This window comes from Oncorhynchus keta, unplaced genomic scaffold (genome assembly GCF_023373465.1).
Source record: "Oncorhynchus keta strain PuntledgeMale-10-30-2019 unplaced genomic scaffold, Oket_V2 Un_contig_1385_pilon_pilon, whole genome shotgun sequence".
NCBI lineage: Eukaryota > Metazoa > Chordata > Actinopteri > Salmoniformes > Salmonidae > Oncorhynchus > Oncorhynchus keta.
Window position 1 is genome coordinate 1 of NW_026278405.1, and position 18,009 is coordinate 18,009.

Below are 18,009 nucleotides of genomic sequence, written 5' to 3' on the forward strand. Positions count from 1 at the left end.
CTGTCTCTCTGTGTGTCTCTCTGTGTGTGTCTCTGTGTGTGTCTCTGTGTGTGTCTCTCTGTGTGTCTCTCTGTGTGTCTCTCTGTGTGTCTCTCTGTGTGTGTCTCTGTGTGTGTCTCTGTGTGTCTCTCTGTGTGTCTCTCTGTGTGTGTCTCTGTGTGTCTCTCTCTGTCTCTCTGTGCGTCTCTCTGTCTCTCTGTGCGTCTCTCTCTGTCTCTCTGTGTGTCTCTGTGTGTCTCTCTGTGTCTCTGTCTCTCTGTGTCTCTCTGTGTCTCTCTGTGTCTCTCTGTGTCTCTGTGCGTCTCTCTGTGTGCCTGTGTGTCTCTCTGTGTTTCTGTCTCTGTGTGTCTCTCTGAGTTTCTGTGTGTCTCTCTGTGTGTCTCTCTGTGTGTCTCTCTGTGTGTGTGTCTCTCTGTGTGTCTCTCTCTCTGTGTGTCTCTCTGTGTGTCTCTCTGAGTTTCTGTGCGTACCGTTTGGATCCCTTGGCGAACTCGACAGAGATGTCCTTCCCGTTTATAGAGAGAGTTGGCTGTAAGGCCTGCAGGATCTGGAGCAGCTGAGATGCTTCCTGCAACACACGGACGAACGCAGACACAAACACAGTGTCAAACAATTACTACAGGAGACAGCTGTAGGTATCTCCCCACCACTACAGCTGTAGGTATCTCCCCACCACTACAGCTGTAGGTATCTCCTCACCATTACAGCTGTTGGTATCTCCCCACCACTACAGCTGTAGGTACCTCCCCACCACTACAGCTGTAGGTATCTCCTCACCATTACAGCTGTTGGTATCTCCCCACCACTACAGCTGTAGGTACCTCCTCACCACTACAGCTGTAGGTTCCTCCTCACCACTACAGCTGTATGTATCTCCTCCCTCATCTCCTCACTACAGGTTCCTCCTCACCACTACAGCTGTAGGTTCCTCCTCACCATTACAGCTGTAGGTTCCTCCTCACCATTACAGCTGTAGGTTCCTCCTCACCATTACAGCTGTAGGTTCCTCCTCACCACTACAGCTGTAGGTTCCTCCTCACCACTACAGCTGTAGGTATCTCCTCACCACTACAGCTGTAGGTACCTCCCCACCACTACAGCTGTAGGTACCTCCCCACCACTACAGCTGTAGGTATCTCCTCACCATTACAGCTGTAGGTATCTCCTCACCACTACAGCTGTAGGTATCTCCCCACCACTACAGCTGTAGGTACCTCCCCACCACTACAGCTGTAGGTATCTCCTCACCATTACAGCTGTTGGTATCTCCCCACCACTACAGCTGTAGGTACCTCCTCACCATTACAGCTGTAGGTATCTCCCCACCACTACAGCTGTAGGTATCTCCTCACCATTACAGCTGTAGGTTCACTACAGCCTCACCACTACAGGTTCCTCCTCACCACTACAGCTGTAGGTATCTCCCCACCACTACAGCTGTACAGCTGTAGGTATCTCTCCCACCACTACAGCTGTAGGTATCTCCCCACCACTACAGCTGTATGTATCTCCCCACCACTACAGCTGTAGTATCTCCTCACCACTTACAGTATCTCCCCACCACTACAGCTGCTGGTATCTCCCCACCACTACAGCTGTATCTCCCCACCACTACAGCTGTAGGTATCTCCACCATTACAGCTGTTGGTATCTCCCCACCACTACAGCTGTAGGTATCTCCTCACCACTACAGCTGTAGGTATCTCCTCACCATTACAGCTGTAGGTATCTCCCCACCACTACAGCTGTAGGTATCTCCCCACCACTACAGCTGTATGTATCTCCCCACCATTACAGCTGTAGGTATCTCCCCACCACTACAGCTGTAGGTATCTCCCCACCACTACAGCTGTAGGTATCTCCCCACCATTACAGCTGTATGTATCTCCCCACCACTACAGCTGTATGTATCTCCCCACCACTACAGCTGTAGGTATCTCCTCACCACTACAGCTGTAGGTATCTCCTCACCACTACAGCTGTAGGTATCTCCTCACCACTACAGCTGTACTACAGCTGGTATCTCCCCACCACTACAGCTGTAGGTATCTCCCCACCTCCTCACCACTACAGCTGTAGGTATCTCCCACCACTACAGCTGTTGGTATCTCCCCACCACTACAGCTGTAGGTATCTCCCCACCACTACAGCTGTAGGTATCTCCCCACCACTACAGCTGTATGTATCTCCCACCACTACAGCTCTCCCCACCACTACAGCTGTATGTATCTCCCCACCACTACAGCTGCTTGGTATCTCCCCACCACTACAGCTGTTATGTATCTCCCCACCACTACAGCTGTTAGGTATCTCCCCACCACTACAGCTGTAGGTATCTCCTCACCACTACAGCTGTAGGTATCTCCCTCACCACTACAGCTGTTGGTATCTCCCCACCATTACAGCTGTTGGTATCTCCCCACCACTACAGCTGTAGGTACCTCCCCACCACTACAGCTGTAGGTATCTCCTCACCATTACAGCTGTAGGTATCTCCCCACCACTACAGCTGTAGGTACCTCCTCACCATTACAGCTGTAGGTATCTCCCCACCACTACAGCTGTAGGTATCTCCTCACCACTACAGCTGTTGGTATCTCCCCACCACTACAGCTGTAGGTTCTCCCCCACCACTACAGCTGTTAGGTATCTCCCACCACTACAGCTGTTATGTATCTCCCCACCACTACAGCTGTTGGTATATCTCCCACCACTACAGCTGTTATGTATCTCCCACCACTACAGCTGTTATGTATCTCCCCACCACTACAGCTGTAGGTATCTCCCCACCACTACAGCTGTTATGTATCTCCCACCACTACAGCTGTATCTCCCCACCACTACAGCTGTATCTCCCCCACCACTACAGCTGTTGGTATCTCCCCACCACTACAGCTGTATCTTAGCTGTATCTCCCCACCACTACAGCTGTTATGTATCTCCCCACCACTACAGCTGTATGTATCTCCCTCACCACTACAGCTGTAGGTATCTCCCACCACTACAGCTGTATGTATCTCCCACCACTACAGCTGTTATGTATCTCCCCACCACTACAGCTGTTATGTATCTCCCCACCACTACAGCTGTTATGTATCTCCCCACCACTACAGCTGTTATGTATCTCCCCACCACTACAGCTGTATACAGCTGTATCTCCCCACCACTACAGCTGTAGGTATCTCCCCACCACTACAGCTGTATGTATCTCCCCACCACTACAGCTGTAGGTATCCCCACCACTACAGCTCCCACCACTACAGCTGTATGCTCACCAGCTTATGTATCTCCCCACCACTACAGCTGTAGGTATCTCCCCACCACTACAGCTGTATGTATCTCCCCACCACTACAGCTGTTATGTATCTCCCCACCACTACAGCTGTAGGTATCTCCCCACCACTACAGCTGTTATGTATCTCCCCACCACTACAGCTGTATGTATCTCCCCACCACTACAGCTGTTAGGTATCTCCTCACCACTACAGCTGTAGGTATCTCCCCACCACTACAGCTGTATGTATCTCCCCACCACTACAGCTGCAGCTGTATCTCCCCACCACTATGTATCTCCCCACCACTACAGCTGTAGGTATCTCCCCACCACTACAGCTGTAGGTATCTCCCCACCACTACAGCTGTATCTCCCCCCCACCACTACAGCTGTTATGTATCTCCCCACCACTACAGCTGTTATGTATCTCCCCACCACCCTGTGTCTCCTCACCACTACAGCTGTTATGTATCTCCCCACCACTACAGCTGTATGTATCTCCCCCCACCACTATCTCCCCACCACTACAGCTGTATGTATCTCCCCACCACTACAGCTGTATGTATCTCCCCACCACTACAGCTGTTAGGTATCTCCCCACCACTACAGCTGTATGTATCTCCCCACCACTACAGCTGTATGTATCTCCCCACCACTACAGCTGTATGTATCTCCCCACCACTACAGCTGTAGGTATCTCCCCACCACTACAGCTGTATGTATCTCCCCACCACTACAGCTGTATGTATCTCCCCACCACTACAGCTGTATGTATCTCCCCACCACTACAGCTGTAGGTATCTCCCCACCTATCTCCCCACCACTACAGCTGTAGGTATCTCCCCACCCCACCACTACAGCTGTATGTATCTCCCCACCACTACAGCTGTATGTATCTCCCCACCACTACAGCTGTTATGTATCTCCCCACCACTACAGCTGTATGTATCTCCCACCACTACAGCTGTTACAGCTGTATCTCCCCACCACTACAGCTGTTATGTATCTCCCCACCACTACAGCTGTTATGTATCTCCCCACCACTACAGTATGTATCTCCCCACCACCAGCTGTATGTATCTCCCCACCACTACACCACTACAGCTGTATGTATCTCCCCCCACCAGGTGTATCTACCAGCAGCTGTATGTATCTCCCCACCACTACAGCTGTATGTATCTCCCACCACTACAGCTGTATGTACCTCCCCACCACTACAGCTGTTAGGTATCTCCCCACCACTACAGCTGTAGGTATCTCCCCACCACTACAGCTGTAGGTATCTCCCCACCACTACAGCTGTATGTATCTCCCCACCACTACAGCTGTTATGTATCTCCCCACCACTACAGCTGTATGTATCTCCCCACCACTACAGCTGTATGTATCTCCCCACCACTACAGCTGTATGTATCTCCCCACCACTACAGCTGTAGGTATCTCCCCACCACTACAGCTGTAGGTATCTCCCCACCACTACAGCTGTATGTATCTCCCCACCACTACAGCTGTTATGTATCTCCCCACCACTACAGCTGTTATGTATCTCCCCACCACTACAGCTGTATGTATCTCCCCACCACTACAGCTGTATGTATCTCCCCACCACTACAGCTGTATGTATCTCCCCCACCACAGCTATGTATCTCCCACCACTACAGCTGTATCTCCCCACCACTACAGCTGTATGTATCTCCCCACCACTACAGCTGTATGTATCTCCCCACCACTACAGCTGTATGTATCTCCCCACCACTACAGCTGTAATCTGTATGTATCTCCCACCACTACAGCTGTAGGTATCTCCCCACCACTACAGCTGTTATGTATCTCCCCACCACTACAGCTGTAGGTATCTCCCCACCACTACAGCTGTATGTATCTCCCCACCACTACAGCTGTTATGTATCTCCTCACCACTACAGCTGTATCTCCCACCACTACAGCTGTATGTATCTCCCCACCACTACAGCTGTATGTATCTCCCCACCACTACAGCTGTTATGTATCTCCCCACCACTACAGCTGTATGTATCTCCCCACCACTACAGCTGTATGTATCTCCCCACCACTACAGCTGTTATGTATCTCCCCACCACTACAGCTGTATGTATCTCCCCACCACTACAGCTGTAGGTATCTCCCCACCACTACAGCTGTAGGTATCTCCCCACCACTACAGCTGTTATGTATCTCCCCACCACTACAGCTGTATGTATCTCCCCACCACTACAGCTGTAGGTATCTCCCCACCACTACAGCTCCCCACCACTACAGCTGTAGGTATCTCCCCACCACTACAGCTGTTATGTATCTCCCCACCACTACAGCTGTATGTATCTCCCCACCACTACAGCTGTAGGTATCTCCCCACCACTACAGCTGTATGTATCTCCCCACCACTACAGCTGTATGTATCTCCCCACCACTACAGCTGTATGTATCTCCCCACCACTACAGCTGTAGGTATCTCCCCACCACTACAGCTGTATGTATCTCCCCACCACTACAGCTGTATGTATCTCCCCACCACTACAGCTGTATGTATCTCCCCACCACTACAGCTGTATGTATCTCCCCACCACTACAGCTGTATGTACCTCCCCACCACTACAGCTGTATGTATCTCCCCACCACTACAGCTGTTATGTATCTCCCCACCACTACAGCTGTTATGTATCTCCCCCACCACTACAGCTGTAGGTATATCCCCACCCCCACCACTACAGCTGTATGTATCTCCCCACCACTACAGCTGTATGTATCTCCCCACCACTACAGCTGTATGTATCTCCCCACCACTACAGCTGTTATGTATCTCCCCACCACTACAGCTGTAGGTATCCCCCACCACTACAGCTGTATGTATCTCCCCACCACTACAGCTGTTATGTATCCCCCACCACTACAGCTGTATGTATCCCCACCACTACAGCTGTAGGTATCTCCCCACCACTACAGCTGTATGTATCTCCCCACCACTACAGCTGTTAGCTGGTATCTCCCCACCACTACAGCTGTATCTCCCCACCACTACAGCTGTATCTCCCACCACTACAGCTGTATGTATCTCCCCACCACTACAGCAGTATCTCCCCCACCACTACAGCTGTATGTATCTCCCCACCACTACAGCTGTAGGTATCTCCCCACCACTACAGCTGTATCTCCCACCACTACAGCTGTATGTATCCCACCCCCACCACTACAGCCACTATGTATCTCCCCACCACTACAGCTGTATGTATCTCCCCACCACTACAGCTGTTATGTATCTCCCCACCACTACAGCTGTATGTATCTCCCACCACTACAGCTGTTATGTATCCCCCACCACTACAGCTGTTATGTATCTCCCCACCACTACAGCTGTTATGTATCTCCCCACCACTACAGCTGTATGTATCTCCCACCACTACAGCTGTATGTATCTCCCCACCACTACAGCTGTATGTATCTCCCCACCACTACAGCTGTTATGTATCTCCCCACCACTACAGCTGTATCTCCCCACCACTACAGCTGTATGTATCTCCCACCACTACAGCTGTTATGTATCTCCCCACCACTACAGCTGTTATGTATCTCCCCACCACTACAGCTGTTATGTATCTCCCCCACCACTACAGCTGTATGTATCTCCCCACCACTACAGCTGTAGGTATCTCCTCACCATTACAGCTGTATGTATCTCCCCACCACTACAGCTGTATGTATCTCCCCACCACTACAGCTGTTATGTATCTCCCCACCACTACAGCTGTATGTATCTCCCCACCACTACAGCTGTTATGTATCTCCCCACCACTACAGCTGTATGTATCTCCCCACCACTACAGCTGTTATGTATCTCCCCACCATTACAGCTGTATGTATCTCCCCACCACTACAGCTGTATGTATCTCCCCACCACTACAGCTGTTATGTATCTCCCCACCACTACAGCTGTTATGTATCTCCCCACCACTACAGCTCCCACCACTACAGCTTATGTATCTCCCACCATCTCCCCACCACTACAGCTGTTATGTATCTCCCCACCACTACAGCTGTACTGTATCTCTCCCCACCACCAGCTGTTATGTATCCCCCCCACCACTACAGCTGTTATGTATCTCCCACCACTACAGCTGTTATGTATCTCCCCACCACTACAGCTGTATGTATCTCCCCACCACTACAGCTGTTATGTATCTCCCCACCACTACAGCTGTATGTATCTCCCCACCACTACAGCTGTATGTATCTCCCCACCACTACAGCTGTTATGTATCTCCCCACCACTACAGCTGTTATGTATCTCCCCACCACTACAGCATGTATCTCCCCACCACTACAGCTGTATGTATCTCCCCACCAGGTATCTCCCACCAGCTGTATGTATCTCCCCACCACAGCTGTATGTATCTACAGCTGTTATGTATCTCCCCACCACTACAGCTGTATGTATCTCCCCACCACTACAGCTGTATGTATCTCCCCACCACTACAGCCCACCACTACAGCTGTTATGTATCTCCCCACCACTACAGCTGTTATGTATCTCCTCACCACTACAGCTGTTATGTATCTCCCACCACTACAGCTGTTATGTATCTCCCCACCACTACAGCTGTAGGTATCTCCCCACCACTACAGCTGTATGTATCTCCCCACCACTACAGCTGTATGTATCTCACCACTACAGCTGTAGGTATCTCCCCACCACTACAGCTGTATGTATCTCCCCACCACTACAGCTGTATGTATCTCCCCACCACTACAGCTGTATGTATCTCCTCACCACTACAGCTGTTATGTATCTCCTCACCACTACAGCTGTATGTATCTCCCCACCACTACAGCTGTTATGTATCTCCTCACCACTACAGCTGTATGTATCTCCCCACCACTACAGCTGTATGTATCTCCCCACCACTACAGCTGTTATGTATCTCCCCACCACTACAGCTGTTATGTATCTCACCCACCACTACAGCTGTATGTATCTCCCCACCACTACAGCTGTTATGTATCTCCCACCACTACAGCTGTATGTATCTCCCCACCACTACAGCTGTATGTATCTCCCCACCACTACAGCTGTTATGTATCTCCCCACCACTACAGCTGTTATGTATCTCCCCACCACTACAGCTGTTATGTATCTCCCCACCACTACAGCTGTTATGTATCTCCCCACCACTACAGCTGTATGTATCTCCCCACCATTACAGCTGTTATGTATCTCCCCACCACTACAGCTGTATGTATCTCCCACCACTACAGCTGTTATGTATCTCCCCACCACTACAGCTGTATGTATCTCCCCACCACTACAGCTGTTATGTATCTCCCCACCACTACAGCTGTTATGTATCTCCCCACCACTACAGCTGTTATGTATCTCCCCACCACTACAGCTGTATCTCTCCCACCACTACAGCTGTATGTATCTACCACTACAGCTGTTATGTATCTCCCCACCACTACAGCTGTTATGTATCTCCCCACCACTACAGCTGTATGTATCTCCCCACCACTACAGCTGTTAGGTATCTCCCCACCACTACAGCTGTATGTATCTCCCCACCATTACAGCTGTATGTATCTCCCCACCACTACAGCTGTTAAGTATCTCCCCACCACTTCAGCTGTATGTATCCCCCCACCAATACAGCTGTTATGTATCTCCCCACCACTACAGCTGTTAGGTATCTCCCCACCACTACAGCTGTTATGTATCTCCCCACCATTACAGCTGTATGTATCTCCCCACCACTACAGCTGTTAGGTATCTCCCCACCACTACCCACCACTACAGCTGTATGTATCTCCCCACCACTACAGCTGTATGTATCTCCCCACCACTACAGCTGTATGTACCTCCCCACCACTACAGCTGTTATGTATCTCCCCACCACTACAGCTGTATGTATCTCCCCACCACTACAGCTGTATGTATCTCCCCACCACTACAGCTGTTATGTATCTCCCCACCACTACAGCTGTATGTATCTCCCCACCACTACAGCTGTATGTATCTCCCCACCACTACAGCTGTATGTATCTCCCCACCACTACAGCTGTTATGTATCTCCCCACCACTACAGCTGTTATGTATCTCCCCACCACTACAGCTGTTATGTATCTCCCCACCACTACAGCTGTATCTCCCCACCACTTATGTATCTCCCCACCACTACAGCTGTATGTATGTATCTCCCCACCACTACAGCTGTATGTATCTCCCCCACCACTACAGCTGTATGTATCTCCCCACCCACTACAGCTGTTATGTATCTCCCCACCACTACAGCTGTTATGTATCTCCCCACCACTACAGCTGTTATGTATCTCCCCACCACTACAGCTGTATGTATGTATCTCCCCCACCACTACAGCTGTATGTATCTCCCCACCACTACAGCTGTATGTATCTCCCCACCACTACAGCTGTTATGTATCTCCCCACCACTACAGCTGTTATGTATCTCCCCACCACTACAGCTGTATGTATCTCCCACCACTATGTATCTCCCCACCACTACAGCTGTATGTATCTCCCCACCACTACAGCTGTTATGTATCTCCCCACCACTACAGCTGTTATGTATCTCCCCACCACTACAGCTGTTATGTATCTCCCCACCACTACAGCTGTATGTATCTCCCCACCACTACAGCATCTCCCCACCACTACAGCTGTATGTATCTCCCCACCACTACAGCTGTATGTATCTCCCCACCACTACAGCTCCCCACCACTATGTATCTCCCCACCACTACAGCTGTTATGTATCTCCCCACCACTACAGCTGTTATGTATCTCCCCACCACTACAGCTGTTATGTATCTCCCCACCACTACAGCTGTTATGCCCACCACTACAGCTGTATGTATCTCCCCACCACTACAGCTGTTATGTATCTCCCCACCACTACAGCTGTATGTATCTCCCCACCACTACAGCTGTATGTATCTCCCCACCACTACAGCTGTATCTCCCACCACTACAGCTGTATGTATCTCCTCACCACTACAGCTGTTATGTATCTCCCCACCACTACAGCTGTAGGTATCTCCCACCACTACAGCTGTTATGTATCTCCCCACCACTACAGCTGTATGTATCTCCCCACCACTACAGTATCTCCCCACCACTACAGTTATGTATCTCCCCACCACTACAGCTGTAGGTATCTCCCCACCACTACAGCTGTTATGTATCTCCCCACCACTACAGCTGTTATGTATCTCCCACCACTACAGCTGTATGTATCTCCCCACCACTACAGCTGTTATGTATCTCCCCACCACTACAGCTGTTATGTATCTCCCCACCACTACAGCTGTATGTATCTCCCCACCACTACAGCTGTATGTATCTCCCCACCACTACAGCTGTATGTATCTCCCCACCACTACAGCTGTATGTATCTCCCCACCACTACAGCTGTATCTCCCCACCACTACAGCTGTTGGTATCTCCCCACCACTACAGCTGTTAGGTATCTCCCCACCACTACAGCTGTTATGTATCTCCCCACCACTACAGCTGTAGGTATCTCCCCACCACTACAGCTGTTATGTATCTCCCCACCACTACAGCTGTTATGTATCTCCCCACCACTACAGCTGTATCTCCCCCACCACTACAGCTGGTATCTCCCCACCACTACAGCTGTTATGTATCTCCCCACCACTACAGCTGTAGGTATCTCCCCACCACTACAGCTGTCTACTGTATCTCCCCACCACTACAGCTGTTATGTATCTCCCCACCACTACAGCTGTTATGTATCTCCCCACCACTACAGCTGTAGGTATCTCCCCACCATTACAGCTGTAGGTATCTCCTCACCACTACAGCTGTATGTATCTCCCCACCACTACAGCTGTATGTATCTCCCCACCACTACAGCTGTATGTATCTCCCCACCACTACAGCTGTTATGTATCTCCCCACCACTACAGCTGTAGGTATCTCCCCACCACTACAGCTGTATGTATCTCCCCACCACTACAGCTGTATGTATCTCCCCACCACTACAGCTGTATGTATCTCCCCACCACTACAGCTGTATGTATCTCCCCACCACTACAGCTGTATGTATCTCCCCACCACTACAGCTGTATGTATCTCCCCACCACTACAGCTGTATGTATCTCCCCACCACTACAGCTGTATGTATCTCCCCACCACTACAGCTGTATGTATCTCCCCACCACTACAGCTGTAGGTATCTCCCCACCACTACAGCTGTTATGTATCTCCCCACCACTACAGCTGTAGGTATCTCCTCACCACTACAGCTGTATGTATCTCCCCACCACTACAGCTGTAGGTATCTCCCCACCACTACAGCTGTATGTATCTCCCCCACCATTACAGCTGTTATGTATCTCCCCACCACTACAGCTGTATGTATCTCCCCACCACTACAGCTGTAGGTATCTCCCCACCACTACAGCTGTTATGTATCTCCCACCACTACAGCTGTAGGTAGCTGTTATGTATCTCCTCACCACTACAGCTGTTATGTATCTCCTCACCACTACAGCTGTAGGTATCTCCCCACCACTACAGCTGTTATGTATCTCCTCACCACTACAGCTGTATGTATCTCCCCACCACTACAGCTGTTATGTATCTCCCCACCACTACAGCTGTTATGTATCTCCCCACCATTACAGCTGTATGTATCTCCTCACCACTACAGCTGTATGTATCTCCTCACCACTACAGCTGTAGGTATCTCCCCACCACTACAGCTGTAGGTATCTCCCCACCATTACAGCTGTAGGTATCTCCCCACCACTACAGCTGTAGGTATCTCCCCACCATTACAGCTGTAGGTATCTCCCCACCACTACAGCTGTAGGTATCTCCCCACCACTACAGCTGTAGGTATCTCCCCACCACTACAGCTGTAGGTATCTCCTCACCATTACAGCTGTATGTATCTCCCCACCACTACAGCTGTAGGTATCTCCCCACCATTACAGCTGTATGTATCTCCCCACCACTACAGCTGTAGGTATCTCCTCACCACTACAGCTGTAGGTATCTCCCCACCATTACAGCTGTAGGTATCTCCTCACCATTACAGCTGTAGGTATCTCCCCACCACTACAGCTGTAGGTATCTCCCCACCACTACAGCTGTAGGTACCTCCCCACCACTACAGCTGTAGGTACCTCCCCACCACTACAGCTGTAGGTACCTCCCCACCACTACAGCTGTATGTATCTCCCCACCATTACAGCTGTATGTATCTCCCCACCACTACACCTGTAGGTATCTCCCCACCATTACATCTGTAGGTATCTCCCCACCATTACATCTGTAGGTATCTCCTCACCACTATAGTAGACAGCTGTAGGAAAGCGAAGCCCCGGTTGAGTTGTGTCTGCTTATCTTTGATCAGTCGAACATTAGAAGGAGACAGAGTCGCGAAGGGAGACAGAGTGGACAGGATGGACTCCAGGGAGGTATGGGGACCCAGGTTCCTCAGGATCAGAGCTGGAGAGAAGAGAGAGAACATTAGAAGGAGACAGAGTGGACAGGATGGACTCCAGAGAGGTATGGGGACCCAGGTTCCTCAGGATCAGAGCTGGAGAGAAGAGAGAGAACATTAGAAGGAGACAGAGTGGACAGGATGGACTCCAGAGAGGTATGGGGACCCAGGTTCCTCAGGATCAGAGCTGGAGAGAAGAGAGAGAACATTAGGAGACAGAGTAGCGAAGGGAGACAGAGTAGACAGGATGGACTCCAGAGAGGTATGGGGACCCAGGTTCCTCAGGATCAGAGCTGGAGAGAAGAGAGAGAACATTAGAAGGAGACAGAGTGGACAGGATGGACTCCAGAGAGGTATGGGGACCCAGGTTCCTCAGGATCAGAGCTGGAGAGAGAGAGAGAACATTAGGAGACAGAGTGGACAGGATGCACTCCAGAGAGGTATGGGGACCCAGGTTCCTCAGGATCAGAGCTGGAGAGACAGAGAACATTAGGAGACAGAGTGGACAGGATGGACTCCAGGGAGGTATGGGGACCCAGGTTCCTCAGGATCAGAGCTGGAGAGAAGAGAGAGAACATTAGGAGACAGAGTAGACAGGATGCACTCCAGAGAGGTATGGGGACCCAGGTTCCTCAGGATCAGAGCTGGAGAGAAGAGAGAGAACATTAGAAGGAGACAGAGTAGCGAAGGGAGACAGAGTGGACAGGATGGACTCCAGAGAGGTATGGGGACCCAGGTTCCTCAGGATCAGAGCTGGAGAGAAGAGAGAGAACATTAGAAGGAGACAGAGTAGACAGGATGGACTCCAGAGAGGTATGGGGACCCAGGTTCCTCAGGATCAGAGCTGGAGAGAAGAGAGAGAACATTAGAAGGGAGACAGAGTGGACAGGATGGACTCCAGAGAGGTATGGGGACCCAGGTTCCTCAGGATCAGAGCTGGAGGAGAGAGAGAACATTAGAAGGAGACAGAGTAGACAGGATGCACTCCAGAGAGGTATGGGGACCCAGGTTCCTCAGGATCAGAGCTGGATGTATTGATTGAACATTAGGAGACAGATAGACAGGATGGATGTATGGGGACCCAGGTTCCTCAGGTCAGAGCTGGAGAGAAGAGAGAGAACATTGAGACAGAGTGGTATGGATGGACTCCAGAGATGTATGGGGACCCAGGTTCCTCAGGATCAGAGCTGGAGAGAGAAGAGAGAGAACATTAGGAGACATGTATGTGGACAGGATGCACTCCAGAGAGGTATGGGGAGGTTCCTAGGTAGCTGGATAGATGATTGATGTATTAGAAGGATGTGACAGATGTATGTATGTATTGATGTATTGATGTAGATTATTGGATGGATTGAGGGATGTATGTATTGACCCATGAATGTAGGATCAGATGCTGGATGATGATGTATTGATAGAACATGTATGTAGGATGTGTTGTAGATGAAGGATGGACTCCAGATGATGTATTGGTATGGGGATTGAGATGTATCAGGATCAGAGCTGGAGTATTGATAGATGTGTTGATGTATTGACAGATGTAGTATTAATGTATTGATAGATGTGTTGATAGGATGACTCCAGATGTATTGATAGATGTGTTCCTCAGGATCATTGAGCTGGAGAGTATTGATAGATGTAACATTGATGTATTGACAGATGTGTTGATGTATGGATGGATGTAGGGAGATGTATGGGGATTGATGTATCAGGATCAGAGCTGGATGTATTGATAGATGTGTTGATGTATGTATTGATGTATTGGTAGATGTGTTGATGTATTTATTGATGTATTGAATGTATTGATTGATGTTATTGATAGATGTGTTGATGTATTGATTGATGTATGTATGTATTGATGTATTGATGTATTGATAGATGATAGATGTATGTATTGATGTATTGATAGATGTATGTATTGATGTATTGATAGATGTGTTGAGGTATTGATAGATGTATGTATTGATGTATTGATAGATGTTGATAGATGAATGTATTGATAGATGTTGATGTATGTGTTGATGTATTGATAGATGTGTTGATGTATTGATTGATGTATGTATGTATTGATGTATGGATGTATTGATGATGTATGTATGTATTGATGTATTGATAGATGTATTGATAGATGTATTGATGTATGTATTGATTGATGTATTTCTTGAATCATTGATAGATTAATTGATTGACGGATTGATAGATGTGTTGATGTATGTATTGATTGATGTATTGATAGATTTATCGATTGATATAAACTCTGTAAAAATCCAAATCATTGTAAAAGGTTTAAACACTGTTTTCTAAGCTTGTTCAATGAACCATAAACAATTAATTAATGAACATGGACCTGTGGAACGGCCGTTAAAACACTAACAGCTTACAGACGGTAGGCAATTAAGGTCACAGTTATGAAAACTTAGGACACTAAAGAGGCCTTTCTACTGACTCTGGAAAAACACTAAAAGAAAGATGCCCAGGGTTCCTGCTCATCTGCGTGAATGTACTTTAGGCATGCTGCAAGGAGGCATGAGGACTGCAGATGTGGCCAGGAAGGACGCCTACATCTTTGGAGTATTTATTTAACCAAGTAAGTTGACTGAGAACATATTCTCTTTCACAGCAACGTCCTGGGGAATAGTTACAGGGGCTGAGGAGGGGGATGAAGGAGCCAAACTGGAAGCTTTGTAGTTACTGAGTGTATTGATACAGCATCCAAAGTGTAATGAATAACTTCACCATGCTCAGAGGGATATTCAAATGTCTGTTTCTTTATTTATTTATACCCATACACCAATAGATGCCCTTCTTCTTCGCGAGGCGTCGGAGAGCCTCCCAGATAATTATTCCACTTTGACATTATTATTGTGAGGTTGGGTTATTTACCATTATGGGGTATTGTGTGGTTATTGTGAGGTTATTTACCATTATGGGGTATTGTGTGGTTATTGTGAGGTTATTTACCATTATGGGGTATTGTGAGGTTATTGTGAGGTTATTTACCATTATGGGGTATTGAGGTGTGTGACATTATGGGGTATTGTGGTTATTGTGAGGTTATTGACCATTATGGGGTATTGTGTGTGTGACATTATGGGGTATTGTGAGGTTATTGTGAGGTTATTGACCATTATGGGGTATTGTGAGGTTATTGACCATTATGGGGTATTGTGTGTGTGACATTATGGGGTATTGTGTGTGTGACATTATGGGGTATTGTGTGTGTGACATTATGGGGTATTGTGTGGTTATTGACCATTATGGGGTATTGTGTGTGTGACATTATGGGGTATTGTGTGTGTGACATTATGGGGTATTGTGTGTGTGACATTATGGGGTATTGTGTGTGTGACATTATGGGGTATTGTGTGTGTGACATTATGGGGTATTGTGTGGTTATTGTGAGGTGACATTTATAATAATATAATAATATATGCCATTTAGCTGACGGTTATTTACCATTATGACTTACAGTCATGTGTGCATGACATTCTACGTATGGGTGGTCCCGTGAATCGAACCCACTATCCTGGGTTATTGCGATGGTTACCAACTGAGCCACAGAATTTACCATTATGGGGTATTGTGTGTGTGACATTATGGGGTATTGTGTGTGTGTTATTTACATTATGGGGTATTGTGTGTGTGACATTATGGGGTATTGTGTGTGTGACATTATGGGGTATTGTGTGTGTGACATTATGGGGTATTGTGTGTGTGACATTATGGGGTATTGTGTGTGTGACATTATGGGGTATTGTGTGTAGGTCAAAGACACTACATCTCAATTGAACCCTTTTAAATGCATTTCACTTGCTTTGTAAACATATGTTTCCATGCCGATAATGAATTGATTTTGCAATAAATATATCGAGAGTGAGAAAGAGAGAGTTAGACTCACTGTCGTTGGCCACCTCAGGCTGTTGTGTATTAGTTGCCCCGGCCTTGGTGAGGGCAGTAGAGGTGGCAGCAGCAGGCTGGTAAAGGGCAGGGAGGGGCAGTAATCCCTGGGCACCATCCATCTGATGCCCCCCCAGGGGTAACTCACTCAGCTGGGGCAGTTTCAGCTCTGCCTCTGGGGATAAGACACAGAGTGAGATATCTGCCGGGAGGCAGCCCATTTGGGGGGAGGGGGGACAGGGTTCGCCATTTTATAACAATTCTATTGGTTACATTTCGCTCAATCAAATCAAGACCGACAGTGTTACATTTAACACAAGTGTCTATATGGGTCCACACTTTTCAGCAGAAATATAACTCGTTTTCAGTGCGGCCTTCCGGACACCCCTGCCTTTCAGTGTTTAATCAACACACTGTTTAGGTAAAGCCTCGTTTGCATATTTCCCAGAATGCCTTGTCTTTTGAGTGAATTGTAAAGTTACCAGCCAAGACTGTATTTGTTAGTGATAGAGACATGGCTATTGCAGTCTTCCATTGTCACTCCTGTGGCCTTCATCAAATGAGATCCTAAGGGGGAAAAAAATCTAAACTTTAACTTCTAACATCTATCTTTATTCGTCACATGCTTCGTAAAAAACAAAACAAAAATAATAGAACAATTAAAAAGAATAACACAAGGAATATATTTACATTTAAGTCATTTAGCAGACTCTCTTATCCAGAGCGACTTACAAATTGGTGCATTCACCTTATGACATCCAGTGGAACAGTCACTTTACAATAGTGCATCCAAATCTTAAAGGGGGGGTGAGAAGGATTACTTATCCTATCCTAGGTGTTCCTTAAAGAGGTGGGGTTTCAGGTGTCTCCGGAAGGTGGTGATTGACTCCGCTATATACACATTGAGTAACGATAACTTGGTTCAAAACACAGGGTACCAAATACATGAGCAGGGACTACTAGGTCATTGAGATACAGTGGGGCAAAAAAAGTATTTAGTCAGCCACCAATTGTGCAAGTTCTCCCACTTAAAAAAGATGAGAGAGGCCTGTAATTTTCATCACTTCAACTATGACGGACAAAATGAGAAGAAAAAAATCAAGAAAATCACATTGTAGGATTTTTAATTAATTTATTTGCAAATTATGGTGAAAATAAGTATTTGGTCAATAACAAAAGTTTATCTCAATACTTTGTTATATACCCTTTGTTGGCAATGACAGAGGTCAAACATTTTCTGTAAGTCTTCACAAGATTTACACACTGTTGCTGGTATTTTGGCCCATTCCTCCATGCAGATCTCCTCTAGAGCAGTGATGTTTTGGGTAATTACGAGGTAAT

At 47.9% G+C, this 18,009-nt stretch overlaps 1 protein-coding gene and 2 long non-coding RNA genes across 3 annotated transcripts in view; 2 read left to right on the forward strand and 1 right to left on the reverse strand.

Moving 5' to 3' along the window:
* Positions 1–470: 470 nt before the first annotated feature.
* The window catches only part of LOC127918262 (RNA-binding protein 10-like), a gene marked incomplete at its 3' end in the record, with an annotated part of 38,819 nt that continues 21,280 nt past the window's right edge, over positions 471–18,009 (reverse strand). Inside the window, exons 7-9 of the mRNA XM_052501570.1 lie at positions 16,670–16,843; positions 12,619–12,779; positions 471–568 (exon numbers count right to left, since the gene is read on the reverse strand). Coding sequence (XP_052357530.1) covers positions 471–568; positions 12,619–12,779; positions 16,670–16,843 — 433 coding nt within the window. The remainder of the gene's footprint in view (positions 569–12,618; positions 12,780–16,669; positions 16,844–18,009) is intronic.
* Positions 1,044–11,628, forward strand: LOC127918263 (uncharacterized). Its single transcript, XR_008099625.1, has 3 exons — positions 1,044–1,210; positions 1,700–1,907; positions 11,550–11,628. It is a non-coding gene; the product is annotated as an uncharacterized LOC127918263 (long non-coding RNA).
* LOC127918264 (uncharacterized) lies at positions 12,901–13,440 on the forward strand. Its single transcript, XR_008099626.1, has 3 exons — positions 12,901–12,930; positions 13,037–13,127; positions 13,300–13,440. It is a non-coding gene; the product is annotated as an uncharacterized LOC127918264 (long non-coding RNA).